The 16,468-nt window shown below is 32.5% G+C and overlaps 2 protein-coding genes across 2 annotated transcripts in view; both read left to right on the top strand.

Moving 5' to 3' along the window:
* Positions 1–16,468, top strand: part of insc (spindle orientation adaptor protein inscuteable) — a 29,771-nt gene that overhangs the window by 4,419 nt on the left and 8,884 nt on the right. The gene's annotated exons all lie outside the window — the stretch shown is intronic.
* sktl (skittles) lies at positions 8,515–15,727 on the top strand. Its single transcript, XM_073992549.1, has 2 exons — positions 8,515–9,396; positions 12,075–15,727. Exon 2 carries the CDS (start codon positions 12,132–12,134, stop codon positions 14,394–14,396), a length of 2,265 nt encoding a protein of 754 aa, XP_073848650.1. The 5' UTR covers positions 8,515–9,396; positions 12,075–12,131; the 3' UTR covers positions 14,397–15,727.

Raw genomic sequence — 16,468 nt, 5'->3', positions numbered from 1 at the left:
ATTACATTTGACCATGTACCGTTATCAAAACCAATATTGATAATAAATATTACAAATTTTGTTGTTGGTTCAAAAATTATTTAATATTGACAAGAAAACATTCCACAAACTAAAAATGCCAATGTGATAGCAGTCGTCCGTCTGCTAGCTAGCTGGCATACTCCATTGTACATAACACCCCATCATAAAATAATAAGCAAAGAAAATAAAAATTTCAGAAGTATGTCAGGGCGTATAAAACAAATGAAGCTTACTATTTGGGTGGAGGCCATAATACCTGGCGTGGCGGCGCGGTCATGATGTTTTAGATGTTAAGTCATTCAATCAGCCATTCAATCAAAGCAAGCAAGAATGCAGTTTGTGTTACAAAGCTTGTTTGTAATCAAAAACCAAAGAAGAACCATAGAAAATTAATAATAAAGAAAAAGAAATTTTCCATAAGAAATCTCAAGATAAAAGAGATTTTCTTCGCTAATAAGAGGCTCCATAGGTAATCTACAAAACAACGGGTGATGTTGATTGAATAATGTTGCCCGAGCTTAAGAGGGTGATGCTGGGCGTCAATGATTCATCGTTTAGCGCTCACTTTTATTTAGGAATTAAGAAACACAGAAAACAATAATTGATGATGCTGATGATAAATACAACAGGAATTTCCTGAGAATCTGAAGAGAGTAACCCCAACCACATGATAGGAGAAATTATAAGTAAACCCCACAAAAATAACAACTTGAAATCTTGTTTGACAAGTTGTTTTTATAAAAACAATAACAACCACGCCACAATAATCATGTGTGACGTTTATATAAGCCATGATTTCAGAGACCTAAGGAATTCCTCCTCATATTCACCAACAAAAAATCGTGATATGTTTTGTTAATAATAACAATGAGTGAAAAAAAAACAAACAAAACGAATCCATTCCATAACGAATTACAAGCTTGTTTTCTGTTTCATTTCATTTGCTGGGTGTGATTTTAATTATTTTTTCAAATTCAAGTGTGTAAATTATAGAAACTATAAACAATTTTTTATTGGTTTCTAGATACCTATGTATCGACATGACTACGTGAGAATTGGGCTACTGTTTGGATTTGTGAATCATGAATTTATATGAGAACCAATAATCCAGGAAAAACCTTATTAACAATCTATGCTCATGAAAATTAGTATCCCCATATTTGGTTTCCATAAACCCACCATAATTTGTAGTATATTTTCATATGCGACATTCCTCTATAATTTTGGGCCTATGTAGGGTCTTCCTTTTTGAATATTGGGTAAATAATACGCTTATAAATGGTAAATCTGGTTTACCAAGGTTGTAAATCCTGTAGCAAGACTGAGCGATTTCCTGCAGCAGTTATTTCGGGGCATGTTTATACAGCTCGTTTGGTATACGGTCTTCAGCAGGAGTTTTATGTTTTGCCTTTCTTAGAACCCTATTTAATTCTCTTATTTCAATTGGCCGTTTGTCAAGGTAGTTGTCAACCTGTAAGTTAGCCGCATATCAGATATCTGGTGGGTTTGGGGAGGGGTTTAACTTTAAATGCAAATATGTCAAGTTTATTAGTGTCATCCATTGATTTTCCCGTTAAATGTTCTTGTTTTGTAAAATTGCAAATTTCATCTAATGTCCTTAGTTTTTTTTAACTCTATTTCCATTTTTTAGCGTTACTTCCACGGTTGTCATATATAGAATCCACCCAGCAGAATCACCTTCGGGATGGTATTGTCAATTGTATTATTGTCGTCCATTGAATTTTCCGTTAAATGTTCTAATTTTAAAAATGTGAACAAAATTGCAAATTCCATTTAATGTATTTTTTTTAACTCACATTCCCATTTTTTAGTGTTACTTCCACTGTCGGCAAATTTAGAATCCACACCATTTACCTAAATTAACATAATTTGATGGGTTCATTAGTAACATTTTCATGTTGTTGTTGAAACATTTAAATCCAAAATAATTACTAGGTCGGACTCACTACCTAATGATTATCTCCCAAATAAAATTAAATGCAAAGAGAGATTTGAAGATTATGAGACGGATGGATGGATGGCTATACAAGATTTTACTCGAGCAACAATTTTATTGTTTTTCTTAAATATTCTGGAAAATAAAATTCAAATTATATGGTCATTTTTAAATGTCAACAATTATTTTGTTGTCATTAAATTCTATTTTGTTTTACTGCCAACGCTCTATGGCTATTTAAAGAAGACAAAGCTTTGTTTTTGAGATGCATAGAAGAAGCATCATTTTTTAAAAGGAGATTTAACTAAATCAAAATTGTCCAGTACTTGGTTGTCTTGGCCATAAAATATTTGTGGTTGATACATTTCCATTGTCGTGTTTTTTATGGTTAGAAAATAAAAATATCGATTAACAAAACCACTTTGTTTCTAAGGATAGACACAGATTGTCTTGGTGAATCATTTCATGACCACATTGTGTCACATCTTTTTGCCAAGATGACAAAGGAAAGCAACACAACACAAGTGTTTCTGGTTTCTCATGATTCATTCCTTCCAGTAGCAGCACATAAAATGTACTACTACCGTAAAGGTTGTAATTCTTGAGAATTTCTAGAGATTGTAAATTGTTTGTAAACGATAGCCTTGTTTTGAAATTGAAATGCAATTGATATTCTAAACACTTATTGGTTTCAAATGTCACAAACATACTTCTGAATACTTTTTCCACCATATTTGGAGTAAAAGTTGCTTGTCTTAGCAGTAGTGGCATTTGCTACCATTCCCATTGTTTTTAGAAAAAAAAGAACACTTTTTTATGGCCATAATTATTGTTAATTTCTTATTGTGTAACGGTTTTGCCATAAAAGTCATAGCCAAGAAAGAAGTTAATGCTATTGACACAGTTTTTATGTATACATTTCAACGAAGAATGTTTTGTGAAATGGAAAACATGCTGAAAATGTCTAGACTCTAATGCCATATATAGAACCGTCAAGATATTTAAATTATTTATTATGTTTTAGGGCTTCGTTTGTTTTGTTTCCTTGAGGTTATCAAGATTTCTTTTTTAATAATAATAACAAATGAAAATAAAGAAATGTGAAAGAAGGTTCCACTTCCTCACTTGAATTTTCCAATTATTTTCAATTTCATTTAAGCCAGCTTGTGACAAACACTCATTGGTATATTAAAATTCATAACATACTTTTTGCCATTTGTGTTTGGTTTTAGTCTTTGTTGTTATTGTTTTATGTTCAATTTCCTAATACATTTTTGGTTTGTGTTTATTTGACATTGTATTGATTTATGGTTAAATATGCTATTGCCATTTTTACGTATGTATGTTTGTTTGTATGTTAACAAAGTGTTTATGGCTGGCTGGTTTGTCGTTTTGTGTTTTTTATAAAAAAAATTGCTGATGTATTCATTTAGGTTTTATATTCATCCATTTTTCGCGGTTAGCAATTAATTTGTTATAGCCAAATATTTGCTTAAATGCTCATAATTTTATGTTTGCCATTTTTTACAAAATCCTTATCTATTTGTCAAATATAAATCATTTGTTTTTAATTGAAATTTGAAAATACATATTGAAAATAACATTCGTAGTAAAGCCATAAAATCCATACAATAAATCGGAAATTTACAAAATAAAAACAAAACCAGACACAAATTACAAAATAAATATTGGCAATTTTAAAGCAATAATGTAGATTGCATTTTAAATGAAAAATGCACAATTGTTAGTCTTTTTTTTAAAATAAATGCATCACTTAAAGTAATTAGTTTTCATATTTACAATACTTTCTAGTAGAATGGGGAAAGCATTGCAATTTTAGACAAAAAAAAAATGTTATTTTAACTAAATATTTTAACATATTTACTAAGTTACGTTACTTACGTAGGCATACGTTACGTTTACGATCAAATAATGTTCACCAAATAACGAGCATCACCGACAAGAAATACGAAAAGTGATCATGAGAGAGAAATGCATAATCTCGGTGATGCCAATATGGCGATTTTTCGCTAGTAGTGGAGACGTCATATAAGGGAGTAAACTAATGCCACATTTACATCGACACTCGTTATTGCGATTATTGTTTTATTAGATGCGAGTTCTGATATATTTTTTATGCAAATCAAGATACATACCGTTTCTCCTGATAAACACCTATTGTAAAAACCCCTTATACCCCGTTTGCACTTAACCGGATTTAATAAACCCATTGGGTTTCAAATGTCAATTCCATAACGCAAACGTAAAATAAATCTTCATAAAGAAGGCAAAAACCCTAATGCTAACGCCGTTTTAAGGATTTAAAAATGGTTTTGGCAACTTTGAACGGTTATAACGAGTAATTGACATTGAAGAAAAGATCATTAGCTCTGTTCCTTTACGTGCAAAAATCTTCAAATTTTACAACTTTTTACTCGAAAAGCGTTCCTTTACTTCAGACACCATACAATTCATATGGAAGTAGATTACAACTTTTGCCAGTTTTACCATTTTCAAAAGTAAAGGAACAGACCAATTGATAGGATAACATACGGTTAGTGATGTCAATTTGGCGATTTTTTATTGGTTTGAGAAATGACAAAGATAACAAAACAGAGATATATTTGTGGTGTTGCCAACCCTAAAAGTTTAGAAAAAATGTATACAAAGGAGAGGGAAGACAATCGCTCGGCCTGTTGCAGACCTGAAATATCAACTAATGCTAGGTTTACATTTACGAAATCCACTCGATTTCAACTGTCAATTCCATTGCTCAAACGTCAAATGAAATCTCATCTGAAATCCATTGGATTTCATTTCAATGGAATTGACAGTTGAAATCAGGTGGATTTCGTAAATGTAAACCAAGCTTAATGCTTAATATGTATTTTTTGGATTTCATAAATGAAAAATATCGTAGTAAAAAAATTTATGTTCTGGAAAAAATATGACAAATGTTCACTGTTTGATTAGGCCGCTATCAGACCATCTGATTTTTCACATGTATGACATCAGCTGTTCTGTATATTAGTATACCCAAAGTTACAACATACATGTGAAAAAGCAGATGGTCTGATGGCGGCCTTATGGGTACTTTACACGATATGTTTTTTACATATGAGTTGTCACTTCTCCCATACAAAATGTATATGCAAAGTGACAGCTCATTTGTAAAAAACACATCGTGTAAAGTACCCATTAACAAGACAACACATATGTAATAAACTAAAGCTACGTTTACATACATATGTGATCATTATCATAACTTTGACTTGATTTTCATGGATTTTATGTGAATTATACATCTAGAGTAAATATCGCCGTTGCTACTTAAGGGAGAAAGTGAAAAAATTCTCGGGGAATTGCCTTCATGATAACCCCCATTGCTAACATCCAAACACTGGAAAAATACATTGAAAAAATTATTGACAGTAATGCCAATTTTGCGTTTTCCATGCGAAAATGACAAAAATTGATATTTTAAGGGAGTTGTCGGCTTAAGTGTGGAAATGTAAGTACCACGTCACACAATTGTAAATTCAACACATTTCACAAAATAATCCAACAAATTAAAGAAAAGCCAAAACTATGGACTATAAAAGTCTTCTTCGTCGCAATAAAAACCTTTTAGAATTTCTTCATTTTCATATTATGCTAATTTTAAGACAAAGGGCGTTAGACTTTTGGCCATGGCTAACATTGTTAACCCCCCACATCTATGAATAAAACATAAAAAATGTGGTTTACCTCCCAAATACAATTCTAGAATTTATTGAAACTAGAAAATTACAACTTTTGTTTTTCCCACTTTTTTTATATTGCCTTACAACAATGTTGCCCCTAATGGAATTAGTACACGATACAACAAATAATTTACAATATGAAAAAAACCAAGCAAGAAGTTATTATTGGTGGCTACCGTAAAGAATCGCCGCATACCATAATACAAAAATTAATTAAAATTCAATACATGTCGCCATTTACTTGTACAGCAGAAGCAGCTACAAACAACAATGGGAAGCCAATGTCTTGCCTTTATAAATTATTTTTGTGTTCCTATAGAAAAAGCCAATACATTTTTTTTGGCTACAATACTCAAGTATTATATTGGTTGAAACTGGCACAAATAGCTTGGAAACATAAACCACCGCAGAATGAAGGAAGAAAAAAACATTTACAAATGTACATATTATTGGATTAGCTTTTGTATTGTTAAAATAAAAATGTTCAGACATGGTTGGGAGAAACTTTGAAATAGAATGAATGGGATAGCTGAGTGAGTAGCTTTTGATAGTTGCGATTTAAAATCATGAATTGCCTCAAATTTATTTAACCATAATTGAATGGTCCATTTATGTAGCCTCGCCTATCCCCTCATAGTTGGCTTGCATTTCGATTTGTATTATGTGTATTAACTAAAGCTTGTGTGTTTGGTTGCTGCTTCAATGAGCGGTTGGTTCAGCAGCAGCGGCGGTCAGAGGTTAAAAGCAAAGCCCACAATTTAATTATGATGAGCACTTTAGAATTGTTCGTGTCTGTTGCTGCCGCTTGGCTAAATTGTTTGTGGCAACAAATATTACTTTTAATTAAATTATAATATTCTGGTGGGTAAAAATAGCCAAACAAGTAAATTAGGGATTCACAAATTGGATATTTTATAAACATCACTTACATTGGGAGGAAATTTCTTATAGAAATATTAAAATTTCCTAGGGATATTTTGTTTTTAATGTTATTAGTAATTTTCTTGGTTGCCAAATTCTGTATTTGACATACCTATTATTGTTGCTCACAAAAAATTCAATACTCGAAGCTCAGAGAATCTATATTTAATTATGGATTTAAAGTGGTCTGAAATAATGGCCATAACCACTGAAAAAATTCCAAAATGACACAACAACAAGGAGTGTTTTTACTCAATATTTATACTTTTTTTTTTTGTTTTGTAATTTTATAGTTATTGTAATTTAATGAAAATTGTCTTATTCATCCGTATACTGCTACTAGTACTGCCCCCGCTGCTGTTGCTTGTGTTTTTTGTTATTTGAATTTTATTTATATGCAAATTATTTTCTATCTATCTTTGTCAACAATGTTTGTTTTTGTGTTAGCATTTAATATTGACCAATATTTTTAAATACTATTCAATAATACAATAGACGTCTAATATTGAGATAAAAAATATCGTTTTTAGTGATCTATGAGTTTTAGTTTTTTTCTTTTAAATTAAAACAGTTTCTATGAATAGAAGATGATAATTGTGAAAAAAAATGATTTGTTTATCACATTTGTTTCAAGGATTTGTTGTTATATTCACAGAGAAAATTTGCATATACCAAAGATTAGTAAAATATATATTCAAAGTGCTTTTGTTCAAACAGATGTGGTAATATTGGCTTAGGTTAGTAACCTTATGATTTAATATTGGGCACATTGATTTTCTTTCATTGAGTTCTCAGACCGCTAGACAGATCTATTGATCTAAAATGATGCATTAATATTCTTTTTAAACCACTTAAGTAGACTCAAACGACATGTATACTAATAGGCATTATCATGATAAATGCCTGTTCGATAACTTCAACAAGTTCTTGCAACTACTTGCAGGTACTTTTCATTTCTCTTTTACTGAACAAGTTTGTTATCGAACAGCATTCTGTAAAAATACCTATATATTGTGTGAAAATGACAACTTAAATCCACAGGAATTACTGAATCAAGGCTAGTCTAGTAAGTCCCGGGCCACACTAAGAGTAATTTCACTGAAACTTTGACATGAAAGTAAAGGAAAATGTAAAATAAAACGGTCTGTTTATTTCATACGAATGTTGCAACAAAGCAAAATTGCAGAACACGTGAAACCGTGTATACTAGTTTCTCGAAATTATACATTTTTCCCAAAAAATGCAAAGTTTCATGTCAAAATTTCATTGAAATTACTCTAGTGTGGCCCGGGACTAACATTTATGATTTAAAATTTATTGAGTTCTTAAACTGCTACACAAATCTATTGATCTACAATGAGGAATTAGTTTTCTTGTAAAACCCCTTAATTCGACTTAGACTATATGTATACATGATATATATTATCATGAAAATCTCGATTTATTTTACCTCATACTTTATTTGGACTATATACTTATACGCTGATTTATTTTACACTGGCATCTAAATCAGTTTTTTTATTAAATGCCTCATTTATTTCTCTGATATTCAACGGAATTTAACAATTTAAATGACGTGTTTTATTAAAATATGTTTGATGAAATTGCGCCGGTTTCTGTTGTTTGACAACCGCATTTGTTGTGTTGTTTTGTTTTTTAATGAAAATATTGTTATTATTTACTATTCTCACATATACTGGAAAATTTAAATTGGCTTCCATAATGAAAAAGTGTGATTTTTATATATTTTTTAATATAAAAATAAAAAATATTACAATTTTTTCTTTTATCTTCATTTAAAGTAACATTTTCACACTTAGCAACACTGTTTTTATTCCCACTCTCTCGGAAATAACCAAATACCTACACGGTAGTAATTGGTAATCACCTAAGTAGTCTCTCTCGCTCTCACAACAATCATTTGACAACTACCCAATCATTTTATAACGAAAAATTTATCGACGCGAACAACTTGTAAAACAGCTGCTAGGGTTGTTGCTAATTTTTAACAACAAAAAAGAATAAAACACGAAATATACGGAAAATAATACAAATTATTTATAAGATAAATAGAATTTAATGTATTTTTGTAAAGAGTGTTTGTGTGTGAAGAAGATAGCTCGTAAAAGAAAAACACCGAAATCCACGAAAGCAACAGATCAAACAACAACGCCCCTCTTCTTGATCAATTTCTTGTGTTGGAGTGGAGAAACAAAACCAACGAAATAAATACAGGAGGGAAAAATACGAAAATTACAATATTTTAAAAACAGAAATCATGTTTAAATGATTTCTTCATATGGCAAACATTACAAAGAAAGCAACAAAAAGAAATATAAAAAAAATATATATTTGCCAGAGTGTTTTATTTTTTGCGTATTACTCGTTTTCTCAATTGTTTGACAGTGCGAGAGAGAACCCACGAATTGTTAAGCTCTTTGGTTGTAAAACAAAAAACAACACTCAACGAAAATATTGGCTGGCTGGAACTTGTTGCTTGCTTCATTCAGTATTTAGTATTTTTACGTGAAGCTATAAACGTTTTTTCCTTTGGTTTTCGCGTTTTGCTAACGTTCGCAGCCAACTCTCGCACACACACGGGCGCACAAAAAAAACTGGTGGCTGTTTGACCGGATAAAGCTGACCTTTAATTTTTTGGTGGATATTTCCAAAGAAAAATCATTTTGGATGTTAATAATAAGGCGTTTGCGGAGCTGAATAAGGGATTTTCTCGATTTTAAACACACAAAGAATGTGAGTAGACAAAGAATTGTGTGCCAGGAAGGAACGGGGATGGGGTGGATGTTCAATGATCATGGTTTATGAGATCACCACCCATCACTTGATTTTGGAATACTTTTTAACAAACAAAAAGAAAACGAAAACTACATACCCTTCGTAAACTGTCTGGGATTGTTTAACAAAAGAAAAGTACAATGAAAAAATTTCACTTTATTACTTCACACTACTGTTTGGCTTGCTGCTTAAAATAATGTCATAATTTCCAAGTGGTTGTGTGTATGTGTGTTGGTATTTGTTTGATAATTCCATAAAAATAAACACAGACTCTCTCTCAATCGATTATTGGAGAGCAATGAGAAATTATTATAGTGTGTTGTGGTGTTAAAAGAAAATAACAAAACCCAGCGACCATTACAAACATGCTGATGTTTTATTTTAATTATCCAAAAATTAGTAATAAAACAATCTATACAATTTTATTTTTTCATGTGATCGTGCCGCAAAGAGAAACCGATGAAACAACTTTAGTGACAGTGTTGTATTTCTGCCCTTGTCACTTTTTTTGCAAACAGTAATGCCAACTTCCCATAAGGGAAAAACGTCATAAAAACTCCAGTAGTTTCTTGGGGTCAAAAAAAATTACAATTGCAGTAATCTTAATTAAATTTTATTGTTATCAATAGACATTTTTCGCTTTCTTTGCAAAAAAAAAAAAAAGAAAAATGTCAAACATAGCAAGGCTGGCTGGCAATAAAGATAAACGTTTTGTTATCTTGAAATATTTTTTTTTTTCGCTACGTCAGGTTGTTGTTAATTATCTCTCATTAAAAAAGTAGAGTGCGATAAGAAAAACCATCATAAATATACAATGCGGTTTGGCTAAATTCCAAACATGACTACTAAAACGCAAGTGGTTTTTCCATTTATCTTCCATTTTTTTTAGTTTGCATACTTACTTTCGATGTTGTGGTAGTTTGTTTTTTTTTTTATTAGCTAGCTCAAGCTTAGGGTAGACAATTTGTGTCCATTTTATAAATACACATTGAGCTTTTTTTAATTGTTAATAATTGTTCATGTAATCTAGTTTTTAATTACATTTTTTATCTTGCTTTTGATGGCATACATTGAGCTGTATTTTGTTTAAAGGTCATTCATTCAAAGGTTGTTGTATACTCGCACATAATTATGTAGGAAGATTTGTGGGCCATTCAATGTCAATCTTTGATTTATTGTTAATAAAAACTGTTTATAGGTTATTTACTTTGGCATATATTCTTAAGATTTTCTCGAAAATTTTTTGCGTAGAATTATTTCATCACTTTTTCCGTTTTTTATCTTTCAATATTATTGATGTTTATTTTGCAAAGTGTTAATATAACCAGTCCATGGAAATTTTGAACTGACAAGGTGTGAATGAGTTGATTGGAAATTAGCTTATAGAAGATATATATAGACTCGCGTGGCATATATTTTATATGCATTTCAACCATATCTATCTGTAATTTATGTTGTCATTTTATATGCCAAATTAATGACACCTTTCATTTACACCTGTGTTTGACAGAGCCCTTTTCAATTTCTCTGCGTGATACTGCTTATGTTCCTCATTAATTTGAAATTATTATTTCGTTTTCCTGCAAAATATGGGTACGGGTGAAAAATATATTTAAAAAAAAGTTTTATTAATTGTTTTTTACTTTCACACCGAATCATGGCCCTAAATATATAATTCTTTGGCCCTCAAAACAAAATATAAAAAATATACTAACAAACAAAAAAACACACACAGTCTATAAATTTTGCTTGGCTAGTTCAAATGGCATATACGAGTACGTAGCTATTCCGTCACCTGAAACATTTGTATGTCTGATTATCACTTTCCTCTCCAAACACTACTATTTTATCTTGTCAACACCTAAGGCATTTGTTTTTGTTTCTTCTCTACGTCAAATCGCATTTACTCAATATTTTCATATGGCATCGCATCGCTGGGACAAAAAATAGTCAGCAGAACAACAATTGTGACTCATTCATGCATCATTTCATTTAGCCAAGTTGAAATACAATAAAATAAAATTCTCTTTGCTGGGCGATCATACAATGGCATTCAGTTTTCGTTTACAATTCCAAAATGACAAATATTGACGCTCCTACAGTTTTATAATTGTTTAAAATTTTACACATACCAACACTCAACCACTCGCCCGCCCAGTAACAATAATAAATTCTCGGCTTTTTTGTTTGTATTTAAATTTAAATCAGATATTAACAAAAACTATGTGAACAATTCAATTCACCAGAACAGCTAATTCAGCATGAGTAATTCGTCACTTTGGGCAAACAAACAAAACGAAAATAAACAATGAAATATACAACATGGCCAATCGGTGTGGAGGAGGGCTGCTGTCCATCAGGCCATTCCCCTCCATTCAGTGGAACAGCATACAATTATGTTCCAATTTTTAGCCATAATTGCCTGGCCATTACATTGAACTTTCCCAATACTCATCACTTTAACGGACGGAAATGGTTCCGGTGAAATTTGCAGCCAAACCATTTTATTTTTCTTTTCTTTTTTACCCAGCAAACGTTTTCTTTTTGTTAAAGCAATTCCAACCTTGAAGGCACAATTCAAAACTTATTATTCAATTTAAAGAAAATCCAATCAAATGAAATTTTAATTTTTACAGTTATTTGTGTGTGTTGTGGATTCGTCGTCGTCGTAATACCAACTTGTACCTTTAAACATGGACACAAATTATGGTGTTACCTATGGCGTTGAATTGGCACCGCTAAAGCCAACGGATAATGCAAATGATAATTCCAACAACAACCAGCAACAGCAGCAGGAAGAGGAAAATGAAACCACCACCAACTCCCCACCCACAACACCCAAAACAAACACAACAACAAGATATCTAACAACTGCCAATTCAACAGCAATCAAACCCTTACCAGCCTCCGATACTGAAGACAGCCCTCGCACACCTTCACCCACCAATTCACAAAATCCTCGACCCTCTACCTCTCGACAATTGTTTAAGGAAGCCGCAATTGCCCATGGAGGTCAAGAGACCAATTCATTGCTGCAACATGAAATCACTCAACAACAGAAATTTAAAAGTGCTGCCTCCACACTGGACAAAAGCATATCCCGCAATCCATCCACAGTGGCCAAGCATGAAAAGAAAATTGGCCATCGTCGTGTCGACGAGGAAGGTGAAGTTACTTACAAGAAAATTCAGAGTAAACAAATTATGGGTTCCATTCAACTGGGCATACAACATACGGTGGGCAGTTTAGCATCAAAGCCTAAACGTGATTTGCTTATGAATGATTTCTTTGAAATGGAAACGATTTCTTTTCCCCCAGATGGCTCATCCATTACACCGGCCCATCACTATAGTGAATTCCGCTTCAAGGTGTTTGCCCCCATTGCCTTTCGTTACTTCAGGGATTTGTTTGGCATTGCACCTGATGACTTCCTAATGTCTATGTGTGCAGCCCCGCTGCGTCAACTCTCGAATCCCGGTGCCTCAGGTTCCATATTTTACCTAACCGACGATGATGAATTCATTATCAAGACTGTCCAGAAAAAGGAGTGTGAATTTTTGCAGAAACTTCTACCCGGCTACTATATGAACCTTTCGCAAAATCCTCGAACCCTGCTGCCGAAATTCTTTGGTCTCTATTGTTTCCATTACAATACGAAAAATGTTCGCCTCGTTGCCATGAACAATTTGTTACCCTCCGATATTAAAATGCATGCCAAGTATGATTTGAAAGGCTCTACATTCCGTCGTAAGGCATCAAAGGCAGAACGGCAAAAAGATAGTCCCACCTACAAGGATTTAGATTTCATGGAACATCATCCGAATGGTATATTTCTCGAAACGGATAAATATAATGCATTGATGAAGACCATACAAAGAGATTGTATGGTTCTAGAAAGTTTCCAAATAATGGATTATTCCCTGCTGGTGGGCATACATAATCTCGATTTGGCTGCAAAGGAAAAACGTGAAGAACGTATACGAAACGCTAGAGCTAAACTGCAAAAGACCGATGAAATACGAGAAGCAGCTGATGATGGTGAAAATGATGGTGCGGCTGGTACCGCCTTGAATCGTTCACGCAGTATGAATCGTCAACGTTTGGTGGCCCTGTCCACAGCCATGGAATCAATAACAGCGGATGATACACCCTTTGAAGAGGATGAAGATGTGCCGGCCGGTGGTATACCCGCACGCTCGGAAGATGATGAACGTCTTATCTTGTATATTGGCATAATTGATATTCTGCAGTCGTATCGTTTGGAAAAGAAACTCGAACACACCTTCAAGGCCATTATCTATAACGGTGATACGGTGTCAGTGTGTCGTCCATCATTCTATGCCCAACGTTTCCAAAATTTTATGGGTAAAACTGTGTTTAAGAAAACCCCAACATTTCCATTGAGGCAGTCGAAAAGGAAAACATCTACGGCTGCACTACGTACTCCTCAACGGACGCCATCGCAAAGTGCAGCCAGTGGTGTAACCGCAGCGGCATTGAGACATCCGCATTTTATGTCTGGTTCCTCAACACCACCACCAGCATTTGATGAAATTTCGGAAGAGGATGTAATTGGTGCATCAGGTTCAAGACAAAGTGGTGGTGCCGGATCGTCAGGGCATTTAAGGCATATACCTGCTCCCCAGTCGTATATGTCATCGCAACGCAGCACTGTGGGTAGTACCACAGATGATTATAGTGATGATGATGATATTGCCTCGGGCACGGGTAGCCATATGTCATCGCTGCCACGTCGTCGTCCTCAATATTTAACAAAAACTAGTGTGGAAATTACCTCAATTGGTTGTGTAGACAATCACCAGCAAGCCGATCATAAACAATCTGATGAGGGTATTGAACAAGATGTTGAGGGTAAAAAAGTGGTTAGTGCCGTCATACAAACTACACAGGAAAAGAAATACACATCGACCCTTATTGTTAATGAGGTTGTAAGATGATGTGGTAGTTATGATGTGAGAAAGAAAAATGGAATTTAGCTAAAACAAAACAAAACAATTTGCTTAGTACCACCGTCCGCGCGTTAGCACAGCAATTAGTAATATTTCTCTGCTCAGCCACTTTCTACTCCACTATGTACTACAACGATGACTACGATGCCGACTACAACTACTTATCTATGGGTTATTGAAGTTTAAAGGCGGTGGTGCTGAAATGAGTATTAAATGAAAAAAACAAAATCAAAGAAGTGCTCTTAAATATATGTTTGTAGAAACTGGCAACAACATAGCTTTAGTATTACATAACAATTTACTACTACTACTACTTCCACTACTATGTTATCCACCAAACAAACTATTACAACTGTAATTACTACAAACTAACTTTACAAGGACGTAGAATTTTTATGTTTATTTCAATATTGTTCCTCTTTCTTTTCCCCGCCTGTACTTTCTCTTGCTTTGTATTTTTTTCGTGTTTAGCATATCTATTTGTATTATTTATTTCCATGTATATTTTTTTCTGTATGTACGTACGTATCCCCACCCTCCCATAATGAAGCTGATGTACCGTACCGAGAAGCGAGAGCAGTAGGAGAAAGTATAATGATGTTGTGTAGCAGGATACATTTTTTCTGTATTATTATGTATTTTTGTTCCCATTCACTTTCAATTTAAAGCAAAACAAAATGTTATGATTTGTTGAGAATTAAACTTTTTTATGAAATATAAATATTATTTTTTCTATTAAAAAAAAAAAAAATACAAAAACTCGAACATGAACCGCTCTGCAGTATTTCTTTGTTTAAAATTAAAGCTTCGGTTTTGTTTTTTCGTTTGTTCAGAAAAATATTCTATGGATTTCATTGTCGATTAAAGCAAATAGCAAAGAATATATGTTTATTTTTATATCCTCTCGAACCACATATTTTTAAAACCATATTTAGCGCAAATTTCATTTAATTTTTTCTCTCTCTCTCTTTAGTGAATAATATTTGTGGTAACATTTATTTTCGTTTTGTTTTATAAATTTAAGTAGCATCAAATGTGGTGTTTTTTTTTATATATGAATTTGTATGTATAAATGAAAATTCAATAATTTTTAAAAACGTATTACACACAAATGCTTATTTTTTAATACTTATATTATCCTCCCCGTATAAAATGTGTATACGAAGAATTAAAGCAAATCGATATCCGAACTAATCAAATTACATACTGTGTGTATTAAATACTAATAGTTATAAATTCTATTTTAGGCTTTTTATATAGTATGTATGTATGTACAATAAAAAAAAAACGATTTAAAAATATACAACTTAGTAAAGAAATCAAATTGAGTTTTCCTGGTGGCTAAATGTAAAGCATACTTTTAGGGGTAATATTTTAAAGGGCAATATCTGGTTGTATCTGTGGTTTAAAATTTATTTAAACTTTAAATAGAAATAAGCGCATGTGTCGAAAATTGTAAATTTTTAAGGAGCAAAAAAGGGTTTTTGAGAATTTAAATTTAATTTTTCGAATTTTTTATAATTTTTTTTTTTAATTTGATAAATAATCTGCTAAAGCTTGACGATTTTTTTAAGACAGATGGTTACAAAGAAGTCTGTTCCAAAAATATACATATTTTTTCAAGGGCAAACAAACAAAACGAAAATAAACAATGAAATATTAAACATGGCCAATCGGTGTGGAGGAGGGCTGCTGTCCATCAGGTCATTCCCCTCCATTCAGTGGAACAACATAATGCATACAATTATGTTCCAATTTTTAGCTATAATTGCTTGGTCATTGCATTGAACTTTCCCAATACTCATCACTTTAACGGACGGAAATGGTTCCGGTGAAATTTGCAGCCAAACAATTTTATTTTTATTTTTTTACCCAGCAAACGTTTTCTTTTTATTAAAGCAATTCCTACCTTGAAGGCAATTTAATTCAAAATTTAATTCAAAACTTATTCAATTTCGGAAAATATACATACATATTTTTTCAAGGACGATTCAAATCCAAATTCGTTGGTTCGAACAAAATCATGTTACACTGAAAATGCAAGCATCATCCTGAAAGTA

Source organism: Musca autumnalis, unplaced genomic scaffold, assembly GCF_047663935.1.
Source record: "Musca autumnalis isolate F117 unplaced genomic scaffold, ASM4766393v1 scaffold_5, whole genome shotgun sequence".
In the NCBI taxonomy this organism is placed as follows: domain Eukaryota; kingdom Metazoa; phylum Arthropoda; class Insecta; order Diptera; family Muscidae; genus Musca; species Musca autumnalis.
The sequence above is the reverse complement of the archived record's forward strand: the minus strand, read 5'-3'. Positions and strand labels throughout refer to the sequence as shown.

What these genes read in the sequence shown, in the direction of transcription:
- sktl (XM_073992549.1), top strand. Translation starts at nt 12,132, where the DNA reads ATGGACACAAATTATGGTGTTACCTATGGCGTTGAATTGGCACCGCTA.